Consider the following 21359-nt stretch of genomic DNA (forward strand, 5'->3'; position numbering starts at 1 on the left):
TTATCCTGAACAGCAGCATCCCAAGCTGCAGACTTTCCTTTGGAGCCCTGACCAGGCAGTTGTACAAAGGGGGCTCATCCCGAGTGAGCACAGAGATGTGAACATCTTTGAAACTGCAGAAGAGCGAACGGGGAGAGGGCTGTGATGAGCTGCATAAGAAACCGTCGTGTGGGTTTGATAACAGCATAGTGTGGTGTGTCACAAAGCCAAAAGCCCTGTTGCCTTTGGTTTGTCCTCCTCGGGAGCCTGTGACTCGTTAGGGGCACAAGTTGCCCCTGACCATGCGGTGTCGGTTAACGCTGCCGTCATGGAAATGGCTTCTGGCTTTTGTAGCGAAGCTGCGAGGTTTTCCCTGATCACGGCTCCAACTAAGCCCACCTTTTCCCAGCAGGAGCAGGGAGCTGGTGGCTGCTGGGGTCGGTGAACGGAAGCGGTGCCCGGGCAGGGAAGGGGTCTGTACTGGTGAAGGGTCCCGGGGGAGCTCTTGGGCAGCTCGTTGGCTCCTGCACAGCCCTGGGCACGGCTGGGGCAGGAGAAGGTGCCGGGGACGGGCGGCCTGACTGCACCCACCCTCTTCGTGGGTGGTGGTGGTGGGCCTTAGGAAGGGCACTGCAGGAGAGAACATTTCTCCAGGGGGCAAACCTTCCAAGAGGTGGCCATGGGTAGGGTTTCACAGTGCACGAGTGCAAAAAGGATTGGGAAAACCCATTTTTCCTAACCTCAAGAGTGGTTGGCATTTCTCAGCCTGCCTCTTCCCTTCCGAAGATGAGGATGAACTGGAAGAGGCCGCATCCTATTGCAGACCCAGAGGAGGGACCAAGCTTTCAATTCGGAGCCATTAGCAGAAGCTTGTCGGGGCTGAGGAGATTGGACTGCGTGTGCCATCCCAATGGGGCTGGGGGCCAGAGATGCCCTTTGCTCCTCCCTCTCTGAGCATGCACCCATGCTGATGGGGAGGGGATTTTCCAGTTTACCTGTGGCATCAGGGTCTCTCTTAGGACCAACCAGCAACAGCTCTGCGAGTTGTACTGGTTGCAAAAGAGCTGTCAGTAAAGGTGTAAAATCTCAAGGGCTAGACCTCAGAAAGGATTGCAGGTAGCAAAGCGTAATTGTAGTCGGTGTTTTCATTTGTCCAAAATGAGGACTGTCTGTTTGCACCTTTATTATCTTTACGACAGAGGTACAATGTAGAAAATATATCAGCAGCCCTTTTCCCATCAAAGAGAAGGGAGGAGGGCAGCTGCCGAGGGGACGCAGCAGTGGGTAAAGCTGCCAACCCACAGGGACCCTCAGGTCATAGCCCAGGGGCTGGAGCACCCCGGTAATTGGAAAAAAGGGGAAAAAATAGGAGTGAGGGGTGGGAGGTGGGCTGGGCCCCTTTGGTTTGAAGCATTCCCCTCCGAGGGAGCCTGGAAAGCTTTGGTGCTGCTGCTTGGGTCGGTGCTAATGAGGAGGCTCACTCCTCTGATCGCAGCACTAATGAGGGGTGACAGCTCCAAGCCAGCCTTGAAACCAGAGTCAAGCTGTATCAAAGCGCCAGTCCGAATTAAGAGCCTTTCCCAGTGGCTGGTATTTTACAGCCCAGTGGCCAATTTCTAAATCGTAGAGGCCAATTATTTCTGAAGCCTTTGGTGTGCAGCTAATGAAGGCCTGGAAGGGCCCTTCTAAATGGTTATAAGCCCCGTAGGCGGCAGAGATGTAATGGAGGTGGCAGGCACAATTAGCCATCCATAATTCCTCCTAGCAGCTGATTAAAGTCTCTTTATCCGTCTTACCGAGATCAGAAGGGCGCATATTTGGGAAATCAAAAATGCATTAGGGGCTGTCGGGGTCCTGCGTGCTGAGCCCCGGGGCAGTGGCATGTGCTGGGAGCGGCACAGAGCTGCCGTGTGTGTGTCCCCCCCACCCCGTGTGCGGGGTGGGCCCCTCGTCCCCGTGGGGTGCAGCCTCCTCTGTGCGGATCACCCTGCAACATCAGGGACCCCTTTTCCCTGCGTGGGGCAGGGGATGGGATGGGGTGGCTCCTCGCTAAGGCCTCACGAGTGCAGGAGCAGCCCCGTGGGCTTTTAGGTGCTGTGGAGACAGCGAGGGGTGCTGGCCTTATCCCGCACCCAATGAGTGAAGCACCCACCAGCCAAAACGGTCTGAAGGGCGCTCGCTATCCCACCCCCCTCCCCTCCCTGGGATGCTCCAGAATTCCCCGTGGTGGGAATTTCATGGATGAGGTGAACACAGCTGGGCCGGGGTGTCCCCAGCCTGAGCCCCGTCCTGGGGCTGCTGGTTTTCCTGGCGTCCTGTAGTCGCTCTTTGAGGCTTGGCGATGCCCACAGGCAGCGGGACACTGGGTCCGAGCCAGGGGGGATGCATGAACATCCACCCCCCCCGGGGGGGCTTCGGAGCGATACCCGAGCCGGGGTGGGATCGCGGGTGGGACGTCCCCCTGCCCCGTCCCCTGACTCCCCGCGGGGGCAGGAGGAGGGGAGGGGGGGGGGTCCACGGAGCCCCCGCGCTCATCCGCGCCCGCCCCCGCGGAGGGGGGGGTTGCTCCCCCGGCCCGGCCCGGCCCAGAGCCCCGGCGGGCGGGGAGGCACCGGGATGGAGCGGGCGGCGGGCGAGGCCCGGCCCCTGCTGCGGGCGGCGGGCAGCGCCGGGCTCTCCTCCGCCGGCGCCGTGTTCATCATGCTGAAGTCGGCGCTGGGCGCCGGGCTGCTGAGCTTCCCCTGGGCCTTCAGCAGGGCCGGCGGCACCGCCCCCGCCCTCCTGGTGGAGCTGGTAAGGTTTGGGGGGGGGGGGGGGGGACCCGATCCGGGGGTGGGGGGTGAGGGCGTGGGGCTGCGGGAAGCGGCATCCCCAGAGGGAGCCGAGGCATCTGCCGGCCGGGGTGAAGGGAAGGGGAGGGGTTCACCTGCCCTGGTGTCTGGGGGGGGGGGGGGGGCTGGCGGGGACCCTCCCTTTCACAAGGGGGTGCAGCGCCTGCATCCCGACCCAGGCTGGAAGGGACAACAGCAAGGGCAGGGGTGCAAAACCCCCCGCCGCCTTAGAGATGCCCTTTGCACCTGACGCCGCGCTTTTAGCTCAACCTAAAACGAAGTCGGTGGCTGGTGCCCTCCATACCCCAAAACCCCCAAATCTAAACCCAAACTAGGGCTGTTTCTCCATCCTTCTGCTGACCTGTGTTACTCGGGGCCACAAAGCAACTTGGCTGGCAACCTGTCCCCTGGCCACAGCCCTTCTGGGTCCCCCTGGGTGTGGGGTGTGGCAGAGGGTCAGCGTGGTGCTTCTTGCTGGGTCCCGTCCCCACAGGGCTCGCTGGTTTTCCTGGTGAGCGGGCTGGCGGTGCTGGGCTACGCGGCGGCCCTCAGCGGCCAGCTCACCTACCAGGGGGTCGTCCGGGCGGTGTGCGGGGCGGCGGCAGGGAAGCTGTGCGAGGTTTGCTTCCTCCTCAACCTCTTCATGATCTCCGTGGCCCTCCTCAGGGTGGTGGGCGACCAGCTGGAGAAACGTGAGTTGGTTCCCCTCAGCGCGGTCGGGGCTTGCTCAGGGCTGGGAGTGAGGGGCAGGTGGGCCCATGGCGGGGCTGGGGGCAGCCCCGGGGTTTTCTTGGGATCCCCGAGGACGTGGGGCTCCCTGGCCCTGCCGTGGTGTGATTCTCCCGACTCCTTTGGGCCACCTTTTGGGGCACAGCTGACCCTCCCCCTCGCCCTCTGCAGTGTGTGACTACCTGTACCCCAACGGGATGGTGACCGGGGCCCCCCCGCCACCCCCCTGGTATGTGGACCAGCGCTTCACCCTCTCGACTCTCTGCGTCCTCGTCATATTCCCACTGTCCGTCCCCAGGGAAATCGGCTTCCAGAAGTACTCCAGGTATCACCTGGGCTACCCCTGCAGTGGCCCACCCCTGGGCACCCTGTACCCCAGGCCACCTCCTCCCGGGGGGTCCCTGTGGGGCCACGGGACCCCCCCCTCCCTTCCGGCTGCTGGGGGGTCTGCGTGCTGACGCTCTCCCACGCCCGGCAGCATCCTGGGCACGCTGGCTGCCTGCTACCTCACCCTGGTCATCGTCCTGAAATACCACCTGCATGCAGAGAGCCTGGGCTCGCCTGAGCCCCCCCAGCCCTCCAGGTAGGGGGGGTGGGGGGCACGTCATCCCCACATCCTTCCCACCCCATCCTCCGGGGCATCTGCAGTGGCACAGGGCAGGGCTGGAGACAGGGCAGGGGGTGGCCCTGGGTGGCGGGGGGACAGCGCTGGCAGGGCGGTGAGTGGGTGACAACCCCCCAGCCCCAGTTTTTGCCCTAGAAACCCCCCTCCCCCCGGGATGTTCCTGCGGTGGCATCCAGGCTTCACAGCTTATGCCACCAAGGTCCCCTCTGCCTCTGGGGGGCTTCACGCCCTTTGCTCTGTGCTTCCTTCCCCGCCCCCCCCCCCACCCCATGCCACAGGGAAACCTCCTGGGCCTCTGTCTTCAGCGTCATCCCCACCATCTGCTTTGGCTTCCAGGTAGGTCACCCTGGCCCCACTGTCCCCCGCTGCTGGGGGGGTGCTGGCAGCCTCCCCAGACCATGGGGACACCATCCCTTGCGGCAGGAGGGTTGCAGGGAAGGGGACCCGTGGCTGCCACCAGCGGTGGACACACCCCACTGGGGATGGGGGAGAGTGGGACAGAGCAGCCACGGGTGGGAGGGAAGGCGCTGGGGGTGGGGGGTTGTCCCTGCCTGGGGTCCCAGCTCCGTCCCCCCCATGCCTTGCAGTGCCACGAGGCCTGCGTGGCCATCTACAGCAGCATGCGCAACCAGAGCTTCTCCCACTGGGTCGCCGTCTCCGTGCTCTCCATGCTCATCTGCCTGCTCGTCTACTCCCTCACCGGTAACCCCAGCACCGGAGCCCTTCACCCCCTCCTTGCCCTGGGGGTCCCCTGTCCTGGGACATCCACCCCCTCCCGCCTCCCCCTCGGCAGGGATCTATGGCTACCTGACCTTCGGCGAGGCCGTGGCATCCGACGTCCTGATGTCCTACCCAGGGAACGACCCGGTCGTCATTGTCGCCCGCCTGCTCTTTGGCGTCTCCATCGTCACCATCTACCCCATCGTGGTGCTGCTGGGCAGGTGAGGGGGTGCGGTGGTGAACCGGGTGACCCCCACCCCGGCTGCTGTGGCTCCTCCGGGTGCCGTCAGCCCCCCCCCCGCCCCGACTCCCCTCCCTGTCCCCAGGTCGGTGGTGTGGGACCTCTGGGCAACCCCCAAGCGCGGGGCCGCGGCGGTGCCCGAGGTGCGCGAGCAGCGGAGCCGGGTAGTGCTGACGGTCGCCTGGATGGCTGCCACGCTCGCCATCGCCCTCTTCGTTCCGGACATCGGCAAGGTCATCGAGCTCATCGGCGGCATCAGTGCCTTCTTCATCTTCATCTTCCCAGGCAAGAGTGAGCAGTGGGAGGGAGGGGAGGGATCTCCGGTGCCGAAAGCATCGCTGAAGGGGACGGGGGCTGGGGAGGATGGTGGTGGTGAGTGGCCCGTCCTGGCCCTGGTTTGGGGGTGCAGGGGGTGTGCTTGTGGGGGATGCCGCGGTGGGGTGGGGTGGAGGGGTGCGGTGGGGCTGAGCCTCTGTGTTGGTGGCAGGACTGTGCCTGGTGTGCATGACCGGGACCCGCACCCTCGGGCCACGCAAAAAGTGAGTGTCTGCGGGCTCGGCGGCAGTGGGCAAGCATCCCATGGCCCAGGCAGGGTCCCTGGGGGTCACCCTGGCCAAGGTGGGAACCCCCCCAAAAGGAGGGGGATTAGGGGTACCTATAGGCACTGAAAGCAGGAGCACTTGCTGTGGGACGTGGGGTCTGCGGTGGGTATGGAGGGCAGTGCTCCAACATTTGGGGCTGTGCCTGGGTGTCAGCGATGAGCCCAGGCACTGGGGAGGTACCCAGGTACCAAGGGGGTGCCCAGGGAATGGGGTTGTGCCCAGGTTCCAGACCCCCTTGCAAGGCAGAAAGGCTGTAGGGGAAAGAGAGCCACAGGGTTTTGGGGCACTGGTGTACTTGTTGGGGGTTGGGGTGGGGGTCTAGTGGTGTCAGAGAAGCACAGTGCCCCAAGGCTGGCAGCCATCAGGTGTTTGGTGTCTGTTGTGCCGGGGCGCTGCGTCCCCATCACTGCTCCTGGCTGGAGAAGCTGGGGTGCAGCAGCAGCAGCAGCCCGTGTTGGGGGGGGACCTGGCATGGTTCTGGCGAGTTTTGGGGTAAGTGTGTGCATGTCTGCAGTGCCCCTGGGGGAGGAGCAGAGTCTGAGTAAGGATGGAGGTGATGTGAGGGGGTCTTGTCCCCGCCATGGTGGCCAGAGGGAGCACGCCAGGACCTTGGGATCTTGGCCAAGTGGGTGCCTGGGGGTGGGGGGTGGGGGGGAATGGCTGCCTCAGCAGGAGTGGGAGGGTGACCCCAGGGGTGCTGAAGTGATGGGGAGCCAAGGCAGGAGGTGAGCTGGGGCACCCAGGTGGGCAACAAGGACTTGGAGAGGTCCCCTGGGGAGACCTGCCAGGGCGTGAGCCCAGGAGCGCCGGCACAAGGAGAGGGGACAACACAAGCCGGGGGAATGGGGACAGCGAGGGACAGTCCCAGCCTGCCTGGGGCAGTTCGGGAAGGTGCACGGTGCCAGTGACCCTGCGACGGAGGAGCAGCGGGGTTTGGGGGTGAGTGCCATGTCCTGGGGGCTCGGTGTCTGGCTGAGGAGGGGGGGGCTGTGTGCCCGGGGAGAGGGGGGCAGGGAGGTGCAGCCCCAGAGGTCGCGGGGATGGGGATAAAGCGGGGGAGAGGATGGGTGGGGGGACGTGTGGCAGTAGGGTGGGGGGCTGGGAGCGGATGGAAGCAGCTGTGCCCAAGCATGGGGGGCCAAAGTGGGTCTGTGCCCCCTGGGCAGGGCCACCGGGTGCGGGCAGAACCGAGGCTGGACTCGTGGTGGCAGCTGCCAGGCTTTTGACCAGGTTTTGTGTGTTGTTGCAGTGGGCACAGGGGATGAGCCGGAGGGGCTGCCGGGGGCTCCCCGCCAGGAGCGATGCAGAGGAGGCTGAGACCCCGCAGAGGGTCCTACAGCATGGGGCTGGGGGCGGGGGGTGAGGGGGGCTCTGCCCCACCGACCCCCTGCTCGTGTCCCCGCAGGGCTGCTCTCATCGCCTGGGGCGTCCTCTCCGTGCTCGGTGGCACCTTCGTCTGCGGGCAGAGCGCTGCGCTGGCCGTGCTGGGGCTGCTGCGCTGAGGGGCTGCGGACCACCCCCGCATCGTGCCCCCCACCATGATCCCCCCCCCTCCCTGTGTCCCCCCACCCCCGTCCCAGCCCCATCGGCCTGGGCAGCCGCCCCGGACTCGGCTACACTGCTGGATCCCATCGCGGTTTTATTTGGCATCTCCGTCCCTGTTGTACAGCGGCTAATAAAGGCGGGACAGGGTATCGGCGAGGGTCCTGCGCCACGAACCCTGAGGGACCCCCGGGAACGGTGGGGTGGGGGCAGGATGGGCAGCGAGCGCTGCACACGCACAGACAGACAGACAGACAGACCCCAGAAAGGACGGGGGCGGCCACCCCCACACCTGCAAGGCACCCGCTGTCACCAGACACACGCAGAGGAAACCCCCCCGGGCCCACCCACAGCCCACGGGACTAAGGGGCAGCCCAGGAGCAGGGATATCCCACTTGGCTACCCCTCTGACACCTTCCCCCCGCCTCCTCCCCCCCACCCCCCCTCCCAGGAGCATGGGTCCCCATCCCTGCAGGCACACACACACACTGTGCCAGGCACAGCCTCACCCCCCCCACACCCAGCCCCCTCCCCGGGTGCCCCTGGGGACCAGCAGGGACCCCCAACTTACCCCCTCAAGGGGCCTCCAGCCTCCCGCAGCGGCTCCCTACCCCTGCCTTGCCCCCTCCCCATCGCCTGGCTGCCTGCACCCTGCCTCCCCCACTCCCTGCCCATGCCTGGGGGATGTCCCCACCCCAATCCCTGCCAGCCCCTTCCTGGCAGACCCCGGGGGGCCCCCCCCCACCCCCCCCACCCCCCCAAAGACCACCCCACTCCAGGGAGAGGTGATCCAGGTGATGGGGTGAGGGAGAAGGGGGGGACGGGACACAGACAATGACCCTATGGGGTGCTGAGACACACACGGGGGTTTCCTTCACTGCAGACAGGTCACACTGACACCTCCCACCCCCCAGCCACATAGGGGGGGGTCACAGCCACCCCGCAGCGGGGCCGGGTGCTGGCGGGCCCCCCCGGCACCAGCGGTCACTCTCGGCTCAGGGTGCACCAGGCAGCTGCAGGGGAACGGCACCGGAGGGTCACCCCTGCCCGGCCCCGCATCACCCCGACACCCCCCAGCCCACCCAGCCCAGCCTGTGCTGCCCCCCACTCCGTGCCCGCTGCCCACCCCTGCTCCCCGACAGTGGGAGCGGTGCCGGCCACCCGGGGGGTCCCAGTCCCCCACCCCGCAGGGTGGCCACCCTCCTACCTGGCACGGCCACGCTGGAAACGGCCTCAGGCTGGCTCAGCGTGTCCACCTTGACGTGCTGAAAGCCCTTGCAGGTGGCACTCTGCAGGTGCCTGCACCCGGGCAAGAGAAAGTGGGTGACATCCCTCCCCTCAAAATCACCATCCTGGCCCCCCCGCTACCCTGTCGGCTCTGGCAGGGCCTGGGTGCCAGCAATCCCCCCTCACCCTTCCCTTGGACAAAGCACCCTACCACGGTTCACGACAGTGAGACCTCCCATCCTCCATGTCCAGAGGCATCCCCGGGGAGGGAGGGGGGGTGCACAGTGACCTCCCAAACTCCGTGTCCCCTTTACAGTGACAGCCCCAGCGCAGACAGCCAGATCCTCGCCCCTCTCCCCAGGCAGGGGACAGAGCTTGGGACTCAGCAGCTCTGACACCCCTGAGCACCCAAGCACCCCACCCAAACCTGAGATTTTTGCGCACCCTCCCCTACCTCTTCCAGTCCTCCTCAGTCTCCCAGAACTCGTAGACGATGAAGGTGACCCCATCGGGCAGCTTCACTGCGGTGACGCTGGCGGGAGCGGGGAGAGGGCTGAGCCCCAACCCGTGGGGCATCCCTCCCCCCTTGGCCCCTGCAGCCACAGGCATGCCGTAGGGTGGGCTACCAAGGGGGTGACCCCAGCCCCAGCAGCCCATTTGGGGGGGACCCCCCCCCCTGCTCCCAGCACTCCCCCAGCCCATGCTAAAGGGGTTTGGTGGCTGAGCACCACTACACCCCAAATCCTGGCTGGTTTGCTTCAGCCCTTCACTTGGTGTGGTGACCCTTGTGAGGGCTGCTGGACACCCTCTGTCCCCTCCCAACCACACCCCCCCCCCCCCCCTCAAAAAGAACCCTGGCCCCCCCGATGCACAGCTGCTGGCGGTACCCACTGGAAGCAGTCCCGCTCCCCGGCCACACTCTTCAGGTACTGCTTCAAGGAGCTGCAAAACTCGCCCAGGTGCTTGTGCGACACCGTCATCTCATCCCGCACCAGGAGGAGGTACTGCCGGGCCCCCCCCCCCGAAACACAACGGCATGTGAGACCCAAAAAACACGGTGACCCCTCCCCACCCAAGTCCGATGCCACGTTGCAGGGACACCCCAGCACCCCGTGGGAGGTGGCCAGGCACGCTCACCGTGCAAGCTGCGCTCTCGCTGTCCGACAGCCGCTGGTGCAGGTCAAACCAGAGAGTCTGGGAAAAAGGGGGAAAGGCAGCGGGGGGGGACATGGGGTGGGGTTGGAGGGGTGGGCAGAGGCTGCGTGTCCCTCCCAGGCTGGTGGATTTCTGTCCCTAGCACTTGGGATGAGGGGCTCTGCCCCCTTCTCTGTAGGGGCTGGCACCTTCGCGCCCTCCCATCAGGACCTTCTGCAAAGGCTCCCCATGCTCCCGGCGCAGCTGACATCCCCCACACCACACCCTGTCCTCACATCAGCCCCCAAACAGCTGTCACCACTGTCCCTGAATTGTCCCTTGGGCAGCAGGAGCAGGGGTACCCACCCCTCCTCAGTGCCACTCGCTCCTTCCCATCCCCGGGGCGAACTCATTTCCTCTGGCAACCATGATCAACATTTTTCTGCCCTCAACCTTCACAGCACCTCTCTGCCCCCATGCACAGCACGTCCTTTTCCCTCTCCCCTTCTGCCCTGAAAGTGCAAACCAGGAGGATTTCAGAAACATCTCCTGCACTGCATCATTTTCTCCTTCAGTCCCTAGATGGAGTAAGATTGCCTCCACAAGACACATCGCCTTCATCCTTCTGTTTCCTTCTTAAGCAAACTCACAGTTAATTGTTCCACATTCAATAGCTGCCATCGGCTCATCAGATGGAATATGCTCCAACACCACCAGCAGCCCAGTTTCCACCCACGGCCTGTGCATGCCGCGGCACAGGGATGGGCACAGCCACTTCTTGGTCACCTCCGTCCCAGCCAGGGCAGGGAGGTGAAGGGGCTGCGGGGACACCCAAGGGACAGCCCCGGGCATGGAAACGCTGGCCCTTACCTTGTCCTCCAGCCTGCCGATCAGCTCGGCCAGCCTGTTGATCTGCCCCTCCAGCCCCTCTGCCTTGGTATCGGGGGAACCTGCGCAGAGCCAGGAGGCAGTGATGGAGTGAGAGGCACCCCCCGAGACCCCCGCTGCTCTCCGGGGAAGTTGAGCATTGCCTCCGTGCTGCCGCCGGGACCACAGCTCCCTTCCCTGAGCACCCCAAGCCACCCCAGGCTGCCGGTGCAGCTGGGCAGCGGCCATCACTTACCAGTCTGGAAGTTCTTCCCGTGCTCCCTGGGGACCATCCAGCTGGTGGGCGAGTAGCTGGGCACGGGGCTGTCGTACCAGGTGTCCATCAGACCGTGCCCAGCCTTGCTGGGGTAGTGCCTGCAACCAGAGAGCACACAGGCTGTCAGGGAGGGCAGAGCTGGGCACGTACAGTGCCCGGGGAGCCAACACCGGAGCATCCTTTTCGGCAGCCCTGCCACCAACAACAGACCCCTTGGAGAGCAGCAGGGCTCACACCGTGCCCAAGCAGCGCAGGCTTCCCCCCCATACCATCATTCCTCATCGCCCAGCTTGGGGAGCGGGTCAAAATTAGAGAAACACCAGTGGGCAGCTCCCAGCAGCCGCTGCTTTTCTTTCATGTTTATGAAACACTGCAGCGGCCCTCCCGGCATCTCCTGCGGCCTTTGGGAATTTTTTTCTCCCCTAGATAGACACCAGCAACACCCGGCACTCAGGCACCGGTAGCCGTGCCCAGCTGGCTGGCTGCACCTTAGCGGGGCTGGTTTTGCGGTCGGATGGCTTTGCTGACTAACACATGGGAAAAGTTGCCATCACACAGGCTGCCCACACCCGAATTGCTGCCCGTGAGCAGGGAAAACCTTTCTGCCTGTCCATACACGCCCCCAACAGGCTGCAGCCACGGTTCTCCTGGAGAATGAAGACATCCACTGTAGCATCTCCTCTGTCTTGCTTCCTCCTCTGAGGCTACAAAGCCCATTTGGTCTGGCTCATCCTGCAACATCCATCCATTTGGAAGCCAGTGAGGATGCTAAGACCTGCCGTCCCCACAAGGGTTTGCAGCTGCCATCTGTGTGTGATGAGGTGGGAACGAGTTTTGGGAAGGATGACCCTCTCTTTCCTTCCCCCTCCACCCATGGGAAGCCTGAGCCTCAGCGGGAGAGGCTGAGCTGCTCAAAGGGTTTCCAGCATTTCCTTCCAGCAAGAGCAGCTCCGTGCCGGCTCCCTGCTGATGGAGGTGTCCAGGAGCCCCAGCTCCTCTTTGGCATCTCTTGCCAGCCGTGTGGCTCCTGGCTGGAGGCAACATGCTGAGTGCCAGGGAGCCGATGGGCACGATTGCCAGCACTGTCCCTGCCCTCCTGCCCCTCTCCAGGCACCCGGCTCCCTCCGAAGCGCAGCAGCCAGGTGCCCTCTCTACCCTCCTCAGAAATCCCAGGCAATTTTGGCTGGTGCCTTTGGTGCTGAGGAAGAAATATCTGGGCTGCTGTTGTCCCCCAAAATCAGCCAGTACGGACTTGACCAGGCGCTTGGGAATATGACAAGCAGATCTAGTCCCAAAGAACATCCCCAAGATAAAGAAGCAAGAACAGTGATAAAAGTGGCAGGAACATCCCCGTCGCTACAGGCTGTGCAATAATCCCACTGCCTGCGCTGAATAATCCCCCGTCAATAGGCAGGAAATTAGGCGAGAACAGACAGAGATTTCTTTTTAATCACGATTTAATGAGGTGTCTCAGGCTTGGATGCTCTGCTCTCAAACTTCGTTTTACAGCTCTTTATTTTGGTGCTTTTTATGCCACCTCTTTGTCTTCATGTGGATGCATGAGATCATTTTTTGTGCTTGTTTTGGAGTTTATTTGTTTTGTTTTTTTTTTTTTTTGGTTATTATCACCATGAGAAAACAACTACAATAGCCCTCATTATAAACTGGGCCCACATGTCGGTAAATAAAAGCCAACAAAGTCTTTCATGGGCTCTAATTGCTCTGTCTGATGTTGGGCTTGTTTCTTCCTCATTTTTTCCCAGGAGCTCTTACTTTTTTCCATGTGCTTTGTACAAGGTTTGCCACAGGCCAGCGGTTTCCTTCCAAAACGGGGAGAAGAAAGCAATGTGGGGTGATGAAACGCAGAGCCTTCCTCCCAGGAAAGCTGGTGAGATGTCACCAGAGCTGCCCAGGGTCTCACCGTGCCCCAGGAAGCAACAACTCCTGTGAGACCAGCCCACTGCCACTTCTCCGGGAGGCCACTGCTGCTGATGCGAAACCCCAAACTGCCAAGACCTGGGTGCACGAAGCATTTGGGCACGTCAGCCCCTGTGGTGTCCCAGAGGAGAGCTGGGATTTTCGCTCTCTGTGGTCCGTGTGCCTTGGGCCCCTCTGCCCACCTGGGGCTCAGGGAAGCCAAGGCATCCCCCCCCTCCCCAAGCGTCCCATGCCCTCCTGGTTTGCAGGTATGGCAGGACAGGGATTTGCTTCATGAGCATCTGATGAACGGTTTCCGTGGCAACCTGGCCTGGTTACAGCCGGTGATGGCTGTACTCCGGGGAGGCGAGTGACACTGTGACACCAAGGAGGGCTGTGCTAAGGGTTGGGTTATGCTGCTGGGTACCCCTTATATTTTAGCCCTGGCAGCTCTTGAGAATTCTTGAAACTGCCTCCTCTGTCTTTTCCAAGCTCAGCAGCACGTGCCAGGTTGTTGGGATGGAGACAGCCCCCTCACATGGGACCCAAGGATGGCGGTACCTGTCCCCAGATTCCCGGCAGAGGAAGCTGGTGCCATGGGCTGTCTGTCCCCAGCACAGCCCAGACACAGCCACCCTGCTGCTGGTGCCCGTGTTTTGCCCTGGATGGAACCCGTGGCTTTGCTTGGAGCAGCAGCCCCAGCTCTCCCCAGCCCGGCCCCAGGGTGCTGCTCCCTTGTTTGCATCCCCCCTGCACCACTGGTGAGTGAAGGGGTCAAGAACGACCCTTAGGGCTGCAGGAGTAAGGGACAGGGCAGGACAGAGTGGCAGAGGAAAGCCCCAAGAGCCCTCAAGAAGCCGGGAAAGGGAGGAAAAGTGAAAGGCAGCTGCTTGCCCAGCTCCCCTTTGCTCTTGTGCACCGTCTGCTGCAATTTCCCTCTCCCCGCAAAAGCATCCCCCACTCCTCCCTCCACCCTCCTGCGCCAAAATCAACCGGGAAGCAGAGGAGGGCAGGAGGTGCTGCAGACCTGGCAGGGCTGGTTTGCTCGTCGATGGCATCCACGGCACTCTCCACAGAGCTCAGCAGCGACTGGGTCTGGTTCGCCGTCTCCTTCAGCAGGAAGCGGGTCACGAACTGGTCCACGTTGCTGCCGCTCTCGTACACCTGCGAAGGCAGACGGCGAGCACGGTGAGGCCCAGCACCGACCGGCCAGCCCCGGCTGGGGCAGCATCTGTCCAGCATCCCACACGCAAGCCGGTCCCCTTCACGTCCCCGACCGTAAGGGCAACTGGAGGAATGAGCACACGCTGTCCCACCACCCAGGAAGCCTGTCGCTCCCCAGCATCCGTGGGTTGGCCTGCATATAGCCCCTCCAGCATCCACCACCGCTGGGACAGACTTACAGGGGCTGTGATGGGAGGGAGTGTGGGCAGTGAGGCACATCAGCATTGCTTTTTTATCTATAGTTGCTCTCTTTCCTGTGATCTTAAATTGCTTTACTATTGCCTTGCAGGGCGAGAGACAGCAGTAGCAGGTACAAAAAGTGGCCCCTCTTGTGTTTTGGAGATCCCTACTACGAGAGCTTCAGAATATTATCTGGTGCCTCCGTCCACAACAGTATGGTCAACCCAGTGCTAAAGTAAAAGGGGTTTGGGATGATGAACGTGGCTCTCACTGGGGATCCGCTAGCTGAAGGTGCCTCCAAGCCAGCAGCAGAAATTTCTGGCAGTCCCCACCCAGCCTCCCTCTGCTCCCATGCTGTGAGAGAGGAGCCTCAGCTTATTTTGGTGTTGGAGGGTTTTGGGTTTTTTTCTGAAGAGGGAGAAAAGGAAAGCTCTGGCTGTTTGGGGCCAGAGGCAGGATGGAGACAGCCCGTGGAGCAGGAATGCCTTCAGCAGGAGGCAGGTTGCTCCCAGGGAGCTTCGATGGAGGAGGATGAGCTGTTCAAGTGACAGGAGCTCCCGGGGTAATCCAAACCCTTCCAAGACATAAAACACTTAATAGAATGTTTTAACAGCACCACTGATCTGCTTAAAGCACCCAGGACCCCTTCCCCAGCACAGCCTTGCCCACGGCACTGTCCTGCTCCTCCTCCTCCTGCCAGTCACCACCAGAGGCGAGACACTGGCACAACCGGACTGACACTGGTCCAACTGGACCAACACTGGCCCAACCAGTCCAACATAAGCCCAACACCACTCCAACCAGTCCAACGCCAGCCCAACTGGTCTGATCCCAGACCAAGACCAGCCCAGCCAGGCCACTGGCCACACCAGGTCAGGCTGAAGCTAATGACTCAATATGAGAGCTAAAAAAACTTGTGGTGAAAAAAAAAAGCCTCCTCTAAGCCCAAAGTCACTAGCAGCACTTTTTTTCCCAGACTCCTTCCAACCCACCAGTGACTGCTGGGACCCAGGCAGTCTGTCCCTGCGTGCACGGGACTGCTTCAGGACTCACGACTTTCCGGTGCCATGAGATGGGGACGGACGGTCCCCGCTCCCTGCCTGCTGCTGGCAATGACCAAACTCAGGGGTGAGACCGGAGTGGTCCCAGCAACACCAGTTATCTGAGCACACAGCAGCACATCAGTACCCCCAGCTCCCCAAAGCAAATTGTTCTTGTTTTATGGTGAAGCGATTAACGAGGGTTATTTCCATGGTAACCAGATCAGCTTCACAAGAACCTGGAGGGCCTTTATCTCCTGTTTTAAATCATAAAAGAAGAATGAGCTGAAGAAAAACACTTCTGGGAAAAGTGGTTGCAGGGCTGATTTCTCACCCCTGATTTGGTAGGGGAGCATGAGTTTCTCGACACCTTCTTGAGCATCCAACTAGCATGGCGGTTAATGACTCCTCTCTAACACAAAAAATCTTGCTCCCCTCCCCATCACAGCCGTGGTGTTTCTGGGGGGATGCGCACGGCATCGCCGGACGGGGCTGCAGGAGCAAGCTGCCACGCAGTGTGCTGTATTCCTGATCTCCTGCAGCTGCCTGCTGGGGCACCGCGGGGGGGCCGGGGGGGCAGGGATCGGCACGCTCTGCTGCTCTTTCCCCAGCACAGCCCATTCCAGGACACGGATCAAACAGAGACGGGACCGGCTCGGGCCTCCCATGAGCTGCGGCAGATCTGCGTGAGGACCACGCGCCGGGATGCTCCTTGGGTTTGGGGGATGCGCTCAGCAGCGCACACGGGACCCTGGCACCTTCTGAGCTTTTCTCCGAGCAGGACCATGCTCCCCTCCGCAGCCCCAGTGGTCCCCAGCGCGGCCCAGTGAGCTCCATTATCTGACACCCGGGTCAGAGGGAGGAAAGCCGGCATCGATGCAGGATACAGGGAGACGCGTCAGAAGACCGGTCAGAAGAGTGGGGGGATCTCCCTGGTCAGGTATCATCAAAGCCTCAGAAACACAACCCTTAACACCGAGTGATCACCTCTGTGTTATCTCCTTCCTCCACGGCCTGGCAATGTTTGAAAACAAGGTCAGGCGGCTTAGAAAAAAACCCACTCACCTGCGGGTTGTTAACGGTGAGATTCATAATGCCCCAAAACCCAGCGCAGCTGGCGTGGCACTGAAGATTAATGTCTCCCTCGCTCTCCCCTTTGGGATTTTGCCTTATTTTAGCAGGGAGCAGAGAATCAGGTGCCGTGCCACGAGACCACACAGTCTCTCAGGGCTGGCTGTGCTTCCTTGCCCGCTACGGAGGGGGTTGCTGCTGGGCTTTTTGGCCCAGGATGCTGGTGCCACCATGCCAAGCTCGGACATCTCCTGAGAAGTCCTGACCAGTTTTCCCTCGGCCCGTGCAGGCAGGGAGCGTGATGAACAGGCAGCCTGGGACCACAGATGTGGCAGCTGGTGGGGCACTGCACCGGGCCCCCTCCGTGGGAGGCACAGGCACCGCCACGAGGCAAATAAACAGCAGTAGAGCCAAGGCAGTGATGTGAAAACATTTGTTGAGCATTTGGATTGGGAAAAAAATATTTGAATGCAGTCACAAATATTCCTGGATATCTGGAAAATCTCTGTTCTCCCTAGAAAAGTACTTACAACTCGCTCAGAACATGTAATATACACTATATATGTGTGTGTATTCTTTCCAAGCACCATGTTATTCATATATGCACAGACATACACATCACAACTGAACAAATCTGTATAGACAGTGTATTAAATTCACTGTGTAGGTACCTCACCCTTCATCTTCCTCTGCCAGAAAAGAGCCCCACACTGGGCCAAATCCACCCCTTTACCCAGGCAATTATTTTATCATTTAATACATCTTCCACTATCCACACTCTGGCTAAGGAGGGTGTATTAAATTAATAAATCATCTTGGAAAAGACATATCATTGCATTTGGGATCTGAAACAATTTCTTTTGCGGTTCCCCCCCTCCGTGGCTGCTCCCCCTGCTCATGCCCCTGCCTGCAACCAGCAGCCTGCCCATAATGAAGATGTAAATGTATTAATCAGGCACGCAAACAGGCTCTGCTATAATTACAGGTAGGTTTTGATTAACTCTCGCACCCGGCCCTGCTCTGATTGCTGGTGCTGGGGATCTGATTGCTGCCTTGGCAGAGGGCGGCTGTTCCCTTCGGCTGGGGGCTGTGTCCCTCCTCGTGGGTTTAGCACAGACCTGCAGGCCTCTGGGAGCTGCTGCCGCTAAACACGGAGCTGTGTGGCTGATTGGATTGTTCTTTTAACGAAGAGTGTGAGTTTTCTGGGACATGGCTTCCCCTGCTGATCACAGTGGTTGGATGCAAGCGCGGGGCTGGTCGGAGCTGGGGGCTGCACCCAGGACCCCGTGCCCTGAGACCCCCACTGCTGCTCCAAGCACTGCTGTACTGCAAAGACACAGTAATTCCCTGTCAATGTCGCTTCCCAGCAAGGTCTGCAGCACCGCTGCCTTGTCGTCTTCTCTGATAGTCATCCAAAGACGTACCAGACCCCGCCACGGATGTTCCAAGCCCATCGACTGATTTCACACCTGCTCCGTGCTGTTTATCCCAGTTTCCCTCCCAGAGGTGCAAAGAGTGCATCACTCTTTTCCATTTCAATCCATACATCAAATAAATCCGGTAATGTGCTGCTACTTACCTCCACTTTTTCTGCTGCTCTCCAAGACTCTGTAGCCTGTCTCCCGTGAATGTCATCAAACAGTTTCATGATCAACCCTTCCCATGCCTCGTGTGAACAGATCATTATCCCTGGCATGGGAGCCTGCTCCTTTTGGAAAATTATATTTATGAAGGTGCCAGCTACGCCAAGCGCTGTCTGATCACACAGACTGGCTCCAGGTGCTAGATTATAAGGCTGCAAGAGTTTGCGTAATTAAATGTTGGGATTTTATTACCCGACTACAGACTATAAACTTGGTTCAGCTTTAGGGAAAATCATACAGGTGATTCCCATGTTCATCTAAATCCCCTTAATTCCCTACATCAGGATTCACTGGATGGATGGATGGATGTTGGGTACAAAGCTACACCAGCCAATGAAGAGGAATGTTGGGGTGTCCATGAAGATTTGACGCTTTTTGGCAGGCCACTAAATCCAATAGTTCTGAAGTTAAAACAACACTATTTGGGGGCTTTTCCCCTCCCACATGACTAACTCTGGCCATTTGCCAATCCAGTTGTGACATTTGCTTTCAGGCGCTGGGTCTGAAACATGTGTGCTCAGAGGCTTCTCAGCAATCCCTCGGGCTCTCCTCTAGCAAATGCCCTATTTGGCATTGCAAAAACAAGTCATTAAGAAGACCAGCTCCAAAGGAATCCTTCCCATTGTCTTATTAAAGCATTTGTCAGTCTGTCCTAGGGAGATTTAATGAGGTTTGGTCTTATTATTTCCACCCTGAAGAGTTATTTCCTCCTTGCTTTGCTTGAGAAGTTAAAATATTTATAGAGACAATGTAATAATTGCTGCTCAGTGAAGACTCTTTGTGCCAGAAGCTCTTGGAGGGGCGCATCTCCAAGCCCGCTCTTTTCCATCCAGCTAGTGCATTAGTTCAAGAGACTTTGTCATGACAGGTACTACTCTGCTGCAGAGTGTTTTGCTGGCAAGCCTTGGTTGAGGAAGGAGCATGGTGGCCACCAAAGAAGCAGAGGAGGGTGAAAAAAGGCATCTCTCCCTTTGCTACATCCCCAGCAGCACAGCCTTGATGTCTGCTGCTGCAAACAGGCGGCTGCATGCATCTGCAGTGAGGACCAAACATAAAGTCTCGTTGAAACGATGGCCTCGAGATTTCCACCAGAGATAGCTCTCAGGAGAGCCTTGGAGAGTGTCACCGTTTGACAAACCGAGGCATGAGCCAGAGACATTGAAAATGAGAGAAGGAAGGAATGGGGGAAGGACAACTTGCTTTAGCCACAGGTAATTGGGGAAATATTACCCGGTACTGGGTCCTCTGGTCAGTTGGCTGAGGTGCAAGCCCCAGATCCCACCCCTCTCTTCACATCACAGGCTTTTAACGTGCCTGTCATGCACCTTCCCACGCACAGCAGCTGCACATGTCAGGGCACAGGCTGCTCAAAGCCCTGCCACAGCTCTTCCAGCTTGCCATTTCCATATGCACCTGCCCCAGATCTGCCCAAGTTCTGGCACAGGTTAATGAAAACACCCTTGGGATGTGCTACCCGTGCAAATGACAGCTGGGATTCTGGTGCCACTGAGTGCTCAGAGTTGCCAACGCCAGCATCGAGCATCGCTCACCGGGCACTGCAAACTGGGGTCTCATGGCCGTGTTCCTGTGGGCATCAAATGACTGAAAAAGGAGATTTTCGATGTTGTTGAGCATCTCAAAGCTTCTTTGCTGGCATTTTTAAAGGTCACTATTTAGCTCGTTAAGACTACAGGATGTAAAATATAAATGATTCCGCACCACCCACGGACTTGGAGACCCCCCCGCGACAACCCCACACCTCGCCTTGTCCTTGTAGCATTACAGCCTGACCAGTGAGGTTTTCCAGCAATGGTTTTCAGCAAGACTGGCCAAATTGGCTGACATTTACCAAGCCTGGGGACACTGACAGCTTCTCCAATTTTTATCAACTCCAACCACGGCCGAAGCACACCCACGGAGCAATGGCACTGAACCGAGGAGGCTTTTCAAATGGAAACCAAAGCCAAGTCTCTTTTACCCACACTTTTCCTCCAGTTATAAAAAACCAGAACCCAACAACAAACCCATTGCTCTGCCATGAAACACCCTTGTCAAACCTCATCCCAGGATGACGGAGAGGTTATCTTCCACCCACTCACCCCTTTAAAAACCAGGCATGTGTTGTGCTGTAACCTCCGAGTGGCTGATTTAAATTCGTTGCTCATAATTGCCTGTTTCCTTCCAAGAGTTATTTTCTTATAATTAGAATAACACTCAGACCTGTCTCTTGCTTCTTTCCCTCTCCCTGACTCTTAAGATCCCTTCAAAAGTGGAGACCAAAAACTGATTGCCTGGCACATAATCAGTAGAAGAAACCTGAAAAGAACAGACACTTAAATAGTTGATAAATGAAAACATTAACATATGAAAGACCCTCAGCCTTCCTGAAAGAGCTTGAAAAAGACAAATGAGACACCTGTTCAGATAAAAAATAACAACGGCATCACATGGGTTTTAGAAGCATTTTTTTGTAAAATTCTCCTTTTATAAATCTTGGTGTTGTTCATGAAGGTCTCCTGCCATGGACCCTTCCCAAGAAATTTATCACAGGGCTTCCCTCTTTTCTTTATTAGAAAATCTCCCTGCTGCAGTATAATCCCATAATTTCTCGTTGCAGCCACATGGCTGTGAAGGGCAGGTAACTGTTGGACCATGCATATGCCATACAGCACACCCCCTGAGGTCATCTATGGATCAAGAGGCATATGGCACTTTTGCACCCTGGCCACTTACTTTATCAGGCAAAGAACAAACTTAGAAATGAAGTATGGCCTCCTACTTCTGAACACCCTGGCTATAATTAGCTTTTCCCTTCACACATGTTCCTAATTAGCTGTATTTAGTATCCACTAGTAAATTAATACATACTTTATTTCAGTTTTCTAAGGAAAGTACAGATTTTGTTTTCCAAACAAGGCCTACTCAGAAGACCCTGCAGATGTAGCAACGTGGGATGGTCAAGCTGCTGAAGGCTCTGCCTGGTTGTGCCAGCTGGTTACATGCTGCCTTGGTCCCTGCCTTTCCTTTCGGTGTCTCCTTCAAAGCTGCTCTTGGGCTATTTGGCAAGACCACAGCACTGCTGTCCGGTGGATTTATTCCCTTCACCATACAATTTATCTAATCCCAGGAGCAAGAACATTAATACAGGAGCAAGGAGGAGGAAAACCATGTCCTACAGGAGGTCCATGAGTGCTGGAGCCAGGGCAGCATGAGCAAGACCTCCAGAGAAGATGCTCTTCCTTCTCAGAGCGAGAAGAGGGACATGAATTTTGCAGCGACAGACAAGCAGAAGAGCAGTGAATAAACATCTTAATCTAAAAATAAGATCCAAGAGAGACCTTCTTAAGATTCATCTCCCTGCCAGCCCTGCTGTGCTCCCCGGCAGTCTGGCAGCCCGGCTGGATCTCACACACAGCCCTGCGGGGCTGGCAAGGAAACCGCTCCGGGTGGCATCGCACAGAGAATCAGCTTTCTGGTCTGCAGTCTGAACAGAAAAGTTGGGCAAAACTC

General features: G+C 58.9%; 2 protein-coding genes across 3 annotated transcripts in view; one reads left to right on the forward strand and one right to left on the reverse strand.

Moving 5' to 3' along the window:
* Positions 1-2592: 2592 nt before the first annotated feature.
* SLC38A8 (solute carrier family 38 member 8) lies at positions 2593-7421 on the forward strand. Of its 2 annotated transcripts, none has more exons than XM_042797571.1 (10): positions 2593-2772; positions 3304-3502; positions 3711-3864; positions 4018-4122; positions 4443-4500; positions 4752-4866; positions 4958-5105; positions 5211-5416; positions 5613-5664; positions 7133-7421. In XM_042797571.1, exons 1-10 carry the CDS (start codon positions 2596-2598, stop codon positions 7227-7229), a joined length of 1311 nt encoding a protein of 436 aa, XP_042653505.1. In that variant the 5' UTR covers positions 2593-2595; the 3' UTR covers positions 7230-7421. The 2 variants fall into 2 exon arrangements, with proteins under 2 accessions (XP_042653505.1, XP_042653506.1); XM_042797572.1 differs by having other exon boundaries at positions 5211-5410.
* Positions 7422-8028: 607 nt separating this feature from the next.
* The window catches only part of NECAB2 (N-terminal EF-hand calcium binding protein 2), an 83137-nt gene continuing 69806 nt past the window's right edge, over positions 8029-21359 (reverse strand). The window contains exons 6-13 of the mRNA XM_042797837.1: positions 13719-13855; positions 10754-10872; positions 10501-10580; positions 9634-9690; positions 9388-9500; positions 8951-9028; positions 8477-8568; positions 8029-8282 (exon numbers count right to left, since the gene is read on the reverse strand). Coding sequence (XP_042653771.1) covers positions 8254-8282; positions 8477-8568; positions 8951-9028; positions 9388-9500; positions 9634-9690; positions 10501-10580; positions 10754-10872; positions 13719-13855 — 705 coding nt within the window. The 3' untranslated portion in view covers positions 8029-8253. The remainder of the gene's footprint in view (positions 8283-8476; positions 8569-8950; positions 9029-9387; positions 9501-9633; positions 9691-10500; positions 10581-10753; positions 10873-13718; positions 13856-21359) is intronic.

This window comes from Tyto alba, unplaced genomic scaffold (genome assembly GCF_018691265.1).
Source record: "Tyto alba isolate M040663 unplaced genomic scaffold, T.alba_DEE_v4.0 Super-Scaffold_26, whole genome shotgun sequence".
NCBI classification, from domain to species: Eukaryota; Metazoa; Chordata; class Aves; order Strigiformes; family Tytonidae; genus Tyto; species Tyto alba.

Bases quoted from the DNA above. Each gene is read 5' to 3' on its own strand.
- SLC38A8 (XM_042797571.1), top strand. From the start codon at position 2,596: ATGGAGCGGGCGGCGGGCGAGGCCCGGCCCCTGCTGCGGGCGGCGGGC. The intron at 4,867-4,957 runs GTAACCCCAGCA...CCCCCTCGGCAG, and splicing joins GCTCGTCTACTCCCTCACCG to GGATCTATGGCTACCTGACC. The intron at 5,417-5,612 runs GTGAGCAGTGGG...TGTTGGTGGCAG, and splicing joins CTTCATCTTCCCAGGCAAGA to GACTGTGCCTGGTGTGCATG.